The 10,451-nt window shown below is 42.5% G+C and overlaps 1 protein-coding gene across 1 annotated transcript in view; it reads left to right on the top strand.

Annotated features, from left to right (window-relative positions):
* UBAC2 (UBA domain containing 2) overlaps nucleotides 1-10,451 on the top strand; it is a 172,234-nt gene that overhangs the window by 148,072 nt on the left and 13,711 nt on the right. The window contains exon 8 of the mRNA XM_019663688.1: nucleotides 8,487-8,609. Within this exon, the coding sequence (XP_019519233.1) occupies nucleotides 8,487-8,609 (123 nt within the window). The remainder of the gene's footprint in view (nucleotides 1-8,486; nucleotides 8,610-10,451) is intronic.

Here is a 10,451-nt window from a genome sequence, read left to right as displayed (position 1 = left end):
GGAAAAGTCATGACGCATTTTTGCAACAAAAAACAGAAAAAATACGTCATGACTTTTCCGACAACCCAATAGTTTAAGGATAATCTAGTCCAGCTTTTCATTTTACAAATGAGGCAACCTGGACTCAGTGTTATATTCTCTAAGGTTGGCAGCTTGACTGAGTTCTGTAGAAGTTCGGCAGAGTGAGGAGGGCAGTAAGGATTTGGACTGTGAAAAGAAGCCAATTACAGGTATAAACCCAGAGCTGGGCCCTGTACAAACTGGCAAGGAAAGGTATTTTACATGGCAGGCACAATTTGAACAGACATAGCCTGCAATACATGAGGGACCATGAGTGAAAGGGATGTGCAGGGAAGAGATAAGAAATAATTTAGGATGAGACTGGTTTTATAGGACCTTCAAAATGAGATAGAATACATATGATGCAGTAATATTTTCAGCTGAGGCAGTGGCCTTGTGAGAGGGCTTATAATGAAGACTCACCTGCAGTGGTGTACAGATTGGATTCGGGCACTCTTAGTGTCAGGGATGTCATCCAAGAGGCTGTTGGCTTAATCTCAGTGTGGGACAAGGACTTAAACAGTGACAGACCCTCTTCAAAGGAAAAGTCAGTGAGTGGCACTTCAGAATTGGTTGGATTTGATGTACAAAGGAGAGCCGAGTCCAGAAGAGGCCCCCAGCGATCAGGCCATGCTGACCTAGCATTAGACAGGAAAGTTGCGGTCCATCCTGGCCCAGTGCTGTTGAAGGACAAGCAAGGGAATGAGAGGTGATCACTGAAGACGTGAAAACGGCTGACTCTGTAGGGGAGGAGATGTAAAAAGAGAGAGGAAATCTTGAGTAATCCCCAATCTCATTTTTAATAACAAGTTTCACGTCTTCTTCGATCAGAACACATACTGGTAACAAGTATCAGAACTCATTTTAATTTCAACTTTATTTAATAATTTTTGTATAAAGCTAAAAGTTAAGGAGGGAAAAACATGACCAAAAAGTTGGCAGACAAAGAAGGGAGGAAACAAAAGATATAATGCAGAAATTAGTAATCCCCATGCTGAGAGATGCTCTTTCATTCACATTTTCAAGGAAACCATATTGAAGTTCTTATGCTGTGCAGTCCTCACCATAACTTGTGTTCAGTGTTCATGAGCATGGAAATCAAATTAAGATAGTGAAAAAGCCTTAAAACAAGAGATAGGTGCCATCTCCCTGGGCCAGATGTCCCCATCCGGAGGCTGGGTCTGTGAGGAGTCTGCTCTCTCCCCACACCACCCCTCCTCACAGAAAAGGTTGAGTGTTCCCATTCTCTACCAAAATCAAAAACAAACTCTCCAAAAAGGTGAGGACGTCTTTGACCGTGACTCTCCTTAGATGGAAGGGTCACCATTAGAAGAGAGTATTTCATCAGCCAGCCTTTCGTAATGACAGATTTGAGCATTCTCTATATGGCTTAGCATGGCATTCCCAATATCATGCTTCGACCTCACCCCCAAAGGGCAGGGAGCCGAAACAGCTTACCCAGAGCCAATCGCCAGGGTGAATAGTGAAGCCAAATTTGAATCCTGCTGTTGGTTTTACAGCCTTTTCCTCTGCCCCACGGTGACTCCCCCAACAGGAATTTACCAGGCACTTCGTTGAAACAGGGAAAATACATGTGTCTCTTGAGTTCGCAGCTAAAGTGGAAACTAATTTAGCCTGTTGTTAAAATTGTACCCATGTCTCAGGAGAAATAAGATCAGCTGTGGTAGGAGTCTCAGACCTCTCAAGAGAAAAGCCATCAATCAAAGCACAAGACTCGAGCCGCGCATCTGTTGTCTCGCACTCCAGTGGAAGTGTTGCTTGTGGGCAGCAGTAGTCAAGCTGGTAAGATGCAGCCTAGGCTATTGCATAACTGCCTAATAGTGGATTCTCTAGGCACCTCCTCACCGCCCCCCTCCTCACAGTGCAGTCCCTACGCCAGCACCCACCCCACAGATGGAATGGACAGGCAAGGCCACGGCCTCCGGGACACCAGCCAACCAGAACAAGAAACAGAAGGAAGAAGAGATGTGGCAAAGAGCCCCAGTGACATTGGAAACTTTTACCTCCGGCTCTCAAAACTAAGCAAAAGGATGTATTTCATCTCCTGATCTTACTGCTATGGAAACTGCTTTCTGTTTTACTGAGAAAAATGCCCTGATACAAAAGTATCTGAGCCCCCAAAACTGGTCAGTCGGGTAAACCACGAAGAAAAAATGAAACAGAGCTGTAAAACTAGCCCGGGATTTTGTTTAAATCCTCCTGAGACTGCTTGCTGCTAAGCAGCCCCGAAACATGTTGTAATAGACTGCTTTTATAGCACTGTTCCAATGTAAGGGTGTGGCCCCTCACATGACATGGCTAAACCCAGGCTCTTCAGTGCTTCTGCTCTTCATATTTTTAAGGCATTACCAATGAGTTCTTTTCCAAATATGTCATAGGATTTATTCTGAGCCTCACAATTGTCCCTCCCTTTTATCCAAGTGGTGAATGAATGTAGTATTGCTAGTTTGTATGTAGATAGTCTTGGCCCCGTGGAGCTTATAGCTTGCTGTGACATTCGAACGAGCCAACATGTAATTGAAGTGGAATGCAGTGGTAGTGGGGTTTGTTTTGTTGTGTTTTTTTGTTTGTTTTTGTTTTTCCAGTTTTGCCATGAAGCTATTGTATTATTGCTGATGACAGCAGCCTCTGGTAATATTTCTTTTCTCTGTATTGTAGTGCTTATTATTAGTTCTAAGTCTAATACTATACCTGTCACTTAATCTCAGTGCCTTTTATGTCATTTCTCATGTACTTTTGTTTTGTCAACTCAGCTAAGCTCTTTCAGGGCTGTAGGATGTTAGTCGTTTCTGTGTGTCGCAGCCGTCTTTACCTGGCCCATAGAAGATGCATGAATGAAGCTAAGCATGTTCATATTCACACCAAAAGCTGCAGTTTCCCAAGACCACTTGGAAGCAGTACAGTGAATTACAAATACCCTTTTATAGGACAAGTTACCACTCGTCGTTTCATTGGCACCAACCAGTCTCCCAGCAGCTGGTTCTCATACCTGCTGGTTCCTGTGTTAGAGGGAAACGGTGCCTCCTGTCCTTAAAGAATGTATCAGCCATGTGCTTTATTCTGTGAGCCTCCTGGCTTTAGCCCCTTCCATCCCAACATTCATTATTAACCGACCACTTAGGTCCCTATGTTTCAACTAATTACGAGGCCCTTGCTGAAGAAAAGTCTGTAGAATTTAACTCAGCATTATGCTCTACTGTGTATTGTCCCTTCATTGATTCATTCAGCAGTATTTTCTAAGTACTTATATATGCCAGATGCCATGTGAAGCTAAGTCTACAAGCGGGCAAGATGGATAGTCTTTGCCCTCGCGGAGTTTATAGCTTGCTGTGACATTAGAACCAGCCAACACGTGATTGAAGTGGATAGTGCTGAGTGCTGTCCTTGGAGACACACAGTGAGATACGAGAGCACAGAAGAGGAACATCAAACCCCAGACGTGTGCGATGAGAGAAGGCTCCCAGAAAGGTGTCGAGAATGTGAGGGGGAGTGGTGAGAAAGACCATTAGAGTGGTAAACAGGAGGCTGGCAAGCCATGGTTTGAAGTTCAGATTGTACCTTAAAGGCGATGGGGACATGCGTAGTATCAAAGGAGAGTGCCTACAGTTACCTGAAAAGGCTCTTGATGTGCTCTGCTTTTTTTCCTAACTGTATATCTGTGTGTGGCTAGGTTTTTTCATGTACCTCAAAAGCCGAAGTAGTGTCTAACAGAATTGAATGCAGAAGCAGATGTGAGAATCTAACTATCTTCTATTAAGTCAGACATTAAAAGAGATTGGCAAAAATAGAAAACAATAACTTTCTTCTCACTAATTCTTTTTCTGTTTTGGAAAGCATTGTTAGCAAGTAATGAATTTGTGATTGCTATTAATGAACTAATAAATATTTTAAGATTAATAAAAAGGCAGTCGGGAACCACTGAAGGGTTTTTAGTAAAGGAGTGACATGATTAGATTTGTATCTTAGGAAAACCTCTCTGAAGCCACCCCCACCCTTGATGGTGGTCTAAAATACGTCAGTGAGAGTGAGGGTAGAGAGAAATGGATGGATTCCAAAGATACTTAGGAGTTATCATTAACAGAGCCTGGAGCTGGCGGTCTTGCTTATGCAGCAGACGGCACGGTGGGGCATTCCCATTGTAGACTGTTCACGTGAAAGGTCTGGGTATTTCCTTAGGGTCTGGGCAGCACTTCCCAACCACTGTGCCCTGGTCACAGATAGGCTGAGATATTGATCCCCTTAGCCCTGGGGGTAGCTGGGAAGGGCCTGAAGCTGCCAGGCTAGTTGCAAAACAGCTTTGACTATTCTGTGTGTTACACAGATATATCTTTTTCTGTATGTGCCATGATGTGAAGAACATTGGAAAACCGTGGTCTGTAGCAGGGTTGGTAATTCCATGTATAGGTGCCATCTCGCCTCCTGTGCCAAGGCAAGTATCACTGAACAGTCATCTCACTCATTTCTGATGAACCCACCCACACCCTCCCCAGAACCTTCCCAGCATGGTCAGCAGCCAGCCACAGACGGTACAGTGGAGGTGGCCCTGCCTGCCGCCTTATACTTCAAAACCTAGCACACTGATAACGGCTTTTGGATCACCAAACACTGAGAATAAAGGATGATTTTTTTTTCCAATGGCTAACCTTTTTAAAATAAGACAAGGATGCTTTTGGAAAAAATGTTAATTCTTCTAAACCATCACACCCATAATACCCACTCTGTAATTGTCCTCCATTTCGCTCTCTGACAGAACACCGCCTTGGGTGGGGGATAGGCTCAGGCTGCACTGAGCTTGGAGCTGCGCCGGCCACCCCGGAAGTCCACGCAGCTTTTACCCCCATCGCAGCCCTGCAGGATCCTGTAGTCAAGTTGGGAAGACAAGAAATAACACTGTAAGGCATGATGCACCCATTAGATAGTAATGATAGCTAATGTGTAAGAGAAGTCTTTCAGAGGTCTTCAAGCTCTGTTTTAAATGCTTTGCATGCATTAACTCATTCATTTCTCATAAATCCTTATGAGGTGAGTATAGTTATTATTCTCATCTTACAGATGAGAAAACTGAGGCTCAGGGAAGTTTTAAAAAAAAAAAACAAAAAAAAAACCGAGGCCTACAAATAAAAAACTCAAACCAGCAAAAAACAGAAGAAAAAAAAAAGTAAGGTCTTAGGTCGCACAGTAAGTGGCAGAGCTGGGATTTGAACCCAGGCATTCTGGCTCTAGAGTCTGCTGTCAGTCATTCCACTTCCAATGCCTTTTTGTTCCTCTGTCGTTGCTCCTTAGCATTGCTTTGACCCTTGCAGTATGGATAGACCCATTCTTGGTCCCCTGTCTTTGAACAGGTTTACAAAAATGCCTGTTCCTCATCTCCATTGTTGAAACCATCCTCCTCTAAACTTCAGCCGAGCGCCTGTCCTCTTCACAGCCTTACCCCCATGCTTTGGCCGCGTGCGGTTTGTCGATGCCCACTCAGAAGGCGTCTGGCCCTTTAACTGATGCCACACAGCTTCCTTCTTCATTATATACCACCTTGCCGTGTTCTGACTGTTCCATTTCTGCATGTCGTTCCTTCCCCCCAGGAGACCATGAGCCCCAAGTTGCACAAGACTAGACCCTGCACCTTGCTCCCACCCTCCCATAAGGACTACGAGACCCCAGAAAGCTACGGAGAGCTCTTCTGCCCCAGCTTCCCAGTGTAGGCACGTCTCAGTACAGACACTGCCTGACCACCCCATTCCGAATCCTGCCAAAGCCTTCAGAGGCGGAGTTCTATGCAGTGGAGCTTCTGTTTGTTAAGCTGTTAGACATTCACTGCTCTCAGGTGGGAAGTGAGCCATTTATTTATTTTCACAAGAAATTTCATTTCTTTCTTTTTTTTTTTTTTTCAGAGGCTTAGACCCAGACCCATTTTGGATGGGTCTTAATTTTTCTTAATTTTTTTAACTTTTCATTAAAATTATTTCAAACGTATACAAAAGTAGAGCAAGTAGCATAAAGCCATGGTTCTCAAACTCAGGCGAGCATGAGAATCACCTGGGAAACTTGTTGAAACGTGGGTTGCTTCATCTGAAAATCTCCTCTACCAACTAATAACAGATATTGCTGTTTCTTTTTTCCTCTTTTGAATATGTGGTTACTGCTTTTGAAGAAGACAAAGTGAAGGAAACGTTTCCTGTTTGTAGAGGCTCGTATTTAACCCTACATAAAGAGCAGATCAGTGTCAAAACATTTTAGAACCTAGAGCTTCTGTAACTTTCTGCTTTTTAAGCACTTTTTTACTATCACGGGAGTAGAGAAATTGGGGTTTGGTTTTGTTTTGTTTTGCCTACTCTTTCACTCTCACTCCCTTTGAAGAAATAAAATGTTACAAACTCAAAGGTTCATTCTCCTTCCCACTGTCCTGGTGTGTCACGCCTAATGCCTGTGCATGTTTGCATTCTACCATATGCATACATGTCATGGTTTCTCAACCGAGACACTCTGGACATTTAGGTCTGGGCCATTCTTTGTTGTAAGGTCTGTCCTGTACATCATAGGATGCTTAGCATCCCTGGCCTCTACTCATTAGGTGCCAGCAGCACCACATCCTGTCCCCCACCTCCAGGCCCCCCCACAAGACAACCGAAGATGCCTCCAGACATTCCATATATCCCCTGGGATAGCACCACTAGTGCATAGTCATAAAATAGTTTAAATAGTACACTATTGTTCTGAGTGTTTTTAAAATTTAAATAAATGGTATAAATTTAATAAATGGTAATAAATTTAAATAAAAATATATACATATTTTTATATAACTTTCTTTGTTCATTCAGCATTGTATTTTTGAGATTTATCCAAGTACATCTAGATTCTGGCTGTTCATATAATAATCTTTTATATAATAGAACCATTTATTTGTTTCCCTACTTAGGGACGGTTCAATTGTTTACATTTTCTTACATAATATTATAATCAGCGTTTCACAGAACATCTTCATAAATGCCCCATTAGGCACTCGTAGCTACCTATAGATGAAATCGCTGGCTCATACAACATCCTCAGTTTTACTAGATCTTGAAACATTGTTGTTCAAAATATTTGTGCCAATTTATACTCCCATCAACAATATATAGAGTTCCATTTCCTTCACATCATCCCATACTTGCTATTGTTAGACTTATTTTTGCCAGTCTTGTAGGTATCAAATACTTATTGCTGTTTTAATTTGCATTTCCTACTGCTGGTGAGGTTGAACATCTTATGTTTTTTGGGGGGTTTTTTTTAAAGATTTTATTGGGGATCTGGGGGAGGGGAACAGTGCTGGGGAATCAGGGGAAGGGGAACAGACAAGTTGCTGTCGTTTTGTTCTTCAGTCTAGTTGTGGAGGACGTCTCTTCACTGGCCCATGTTGGTATTATCATTGTGCTTTTCCTGGGTGAGGCAGATCGGTTGCCGGCCCCTGGATGGCCACTCACGGCAGCCCACTGCAGCCTCACTGCAGCCTACTCCGTCGCCGGCACTGGCAGCAGCCCAGCTCCAGGTCAAGCTGTTGTTCACCATCTTAGCTGTAGAGGGCACAGCGTCACTGGCCCTCATGTGGGATCCAAACCGGGGCCCTCTGGCATCCCAAGCCAGCTCTTAACCACCATGCCACTCGGCCGGCCCCTGAACATCTTATGTTTTGACTCAGGCTTTTCTCTTCTGTAAATTGTCTGTTCATATATATTAGCCACTTTTCTCTTGAATCTTTTTTTCTCATTGATTTATAAGTGTTCTTTATATACTCAAGGTACTATTCTTTGTCAGTTACGTGTTGCAATCTTTTCTCAATCTGTACTTTGTCTTCCAATTTTATGTTTTTTAGTCATACAAAAGTTCTTACTTGTGATAATTTTTAGCCGTCCGTTTATTTATGATTTATTTTTTTATATTTTTGTTTTAGAAATCGTTTGCTATCCCAGTGACATAAAAAATATTCTCTTCTTCTAAAATGTTGAACAGTTTAGCTTTCCAGATTGAATTCTTTAATCAGTGGAGTGAATTCGCCTCCTCTCCATGGCGTCTTTCCTGTCACACCTGTCAAAGCCCTGAGTGCCGTAGAGTCATGGAGATGGGACAACGTCAGTGGGGACACAGTGGGGCTGAGGTTAGGAACGTCTGCGGAGCCAAACTGAATGAGTTACTTTGACAGTACCCGCTACCCTCTCTTCTTGCTGTGCACCTACTGCCAGTGCCAATTGTAGCCTATTGATTGAAGGGTGGTGGAATACTTTAGAATTTAGATTGCTTGCATACAGCAGATCAATATGAGATTTTCTTTCCTAGTCTATGGATGTGACTGCCTTGTAAGAGAAAGCTCTCCCAAGCATTATGATGGTTTTTCCCCATCTGTGTCTGATCCTTGTGTATTGATCTCTTTTTAGGGAGGAATGATCAATTGGAATCGTCTCTTCCCACCTTTACGTCAAAGACAAAATATAAACTATCAGGATGGTCGGCGGTCTGAACAGCAAGCATCCCCTCCTCTGGAGGTTTCTGAGGAACAGGTAATTGGTAACACCTGGCATTTGCCCTAAACCAGTGCTTCAGACTTCAAGCAGTTTTGGTGAACAAGACTTAAAAGAAATCGAGCACATAAATAGAAAGGTTTTGATAACATTTAAACTGCCACCTGTAGCAATTATCGACATTTTGGGCCTTTATTGGCTACTGTGGGTCCTATTGAGTTTGAGGACGGCATGGGTTGAAAGCAGATACATTGAGATCACTTATTTTAAAATCTGTAAGAAACTATTGAAGTTGGTTCCCTATCAGGGGTGGGAGAGAAGGAGGCAGCTAGATGGGGAGAAAGTGGTGCTTTCCTGAGCACACCTTTTGTATGGTTTTGACTTTAGGAATCAAGTTAATGTTTTACATATTCAAAAAGCAAATTGATAGGGACATGCGTAAAACTAAAAAGAAACAGAAATGAATGATCCAACTGATTTTTAAATGAATAATATAGTCATGGGGGGGGGAGACTTAATTTCAGTAACTTTTGAACATAATGTGCCCTCTGACTAAAGAAAAAAACTGCAAAGAAGTCGTAAACTTTTCATAGGTTTATTTTTTATAGTGGCATATGTGCATCAATTCTGAAATTATGTTAATTATGTATTATAGATTTGAACAAATGAGGAAATAGGTTGGTCTTACTGTTGAAGGAAAATAAAACTACAGAACAGGGGAGGGCAAGGAAGAATCCTGTGTGGTTGGATAGGAATTAGAGATACCAGCATAAACTCTCAATTTAATAACTATGTGTGTGTGTGCACGTATCTTAGATCTGTCGACCGAAAGGAATCAGAAGCATCGCAGGAGCACTGAGCACACACTTAGTGCCCAGATCTAGTTTCTAAATACTTTCACCCACTAATCGGAACCAGCCTCTTTAGAGAAATGGTGGGTTCCAGGCCCAGGATAAGGAAGGCACAAGGTGACCCTGGACCAACCACCATATGCAAGGAATGTAGGAAATGCCTCATAACTGAGGGGCATGCCACAGCGATGCTGGAGCCAGCCTGGGGGTTCCCACTGGCCATATCTGAGCTGTCAGGTTTGAGTATCAAAATAAATAAGGACAGTACTATAATATAATCCATGGGGCAGGGGTTGGGGGTGAGAATCCATGAGTTCATGCTTATAGTAATAGGTAAATAAATATTTATATAAATATAGCCTCAAGGATAAGGGAAATGCTTTTTTTTTCAGTAGAATGTAAAGTAATAAATAAAGAAAGAATGATGGAGGGCCAGCCGAGTGGCTCAGTTGGTTAAGAGCTCGCTCAAGAGTGTGAGCTCTGAGCAACAACAGGGTTGCTGGTTCAATTCCCGGCCTGAGCTGAGCTGCCGCTGAGCTACCAACAGGTGGCAGGATGGCTCAGCTAAAAAAGAAAAAAAAAAGATAGTATTGGAAAATTAGAGTTTTGCAACTATCAGAATAAAAATCAATTCAGGGAAAAATCAATATTATATGAAGAACAGTCTATTTATATAATCTCCAAGTCTCTACCTACAAGTTACTTATTACAAAAGGAAAATAGTAACTGTATAGAGAAATTGGACTTCAACTTAACTAAGTTATCAGAGTTAACATTACCAATAATGGAACAAAGAGCATTGTGGGCATGCCCTGAGAAGGACACATCTGTCATGTGTTACCATCAGAAATGTGTAACTGTGCTTGTAAGGGAAAAGCAGACAATCCCAATTTGAAGGACGTTCTTTAAAATACCTGACCTGATCAGTGTTCTCCAACAGTGCTGATGTCACAGACTGCCCCTGATTGCAGGAGATTTAGGGAGGCATGCTAGCTAAATGCCATACATGATCCTGGAACAGATTCTGTAC

This window comes from Hipposideros armiger, unplaced genomic scaffold (assembly GCF_001890085.2).
Source record: "Hipposideros armiger isolate ML-2016 unplaced genomic scaffold, ASM189008v1 scaffold_397, whole genome shotgun sequence".
In the NCBI taxonomy this organism is placed as follows: Eukaryota; Metazoa; Chordata; class Mammalia; order Chiroptera; family Hipposideridae; genus Hipposideros; species Hipposideros armiger.
This window is presented reverse-complemented; position numbering and strand designations above follow the sequence as displayed.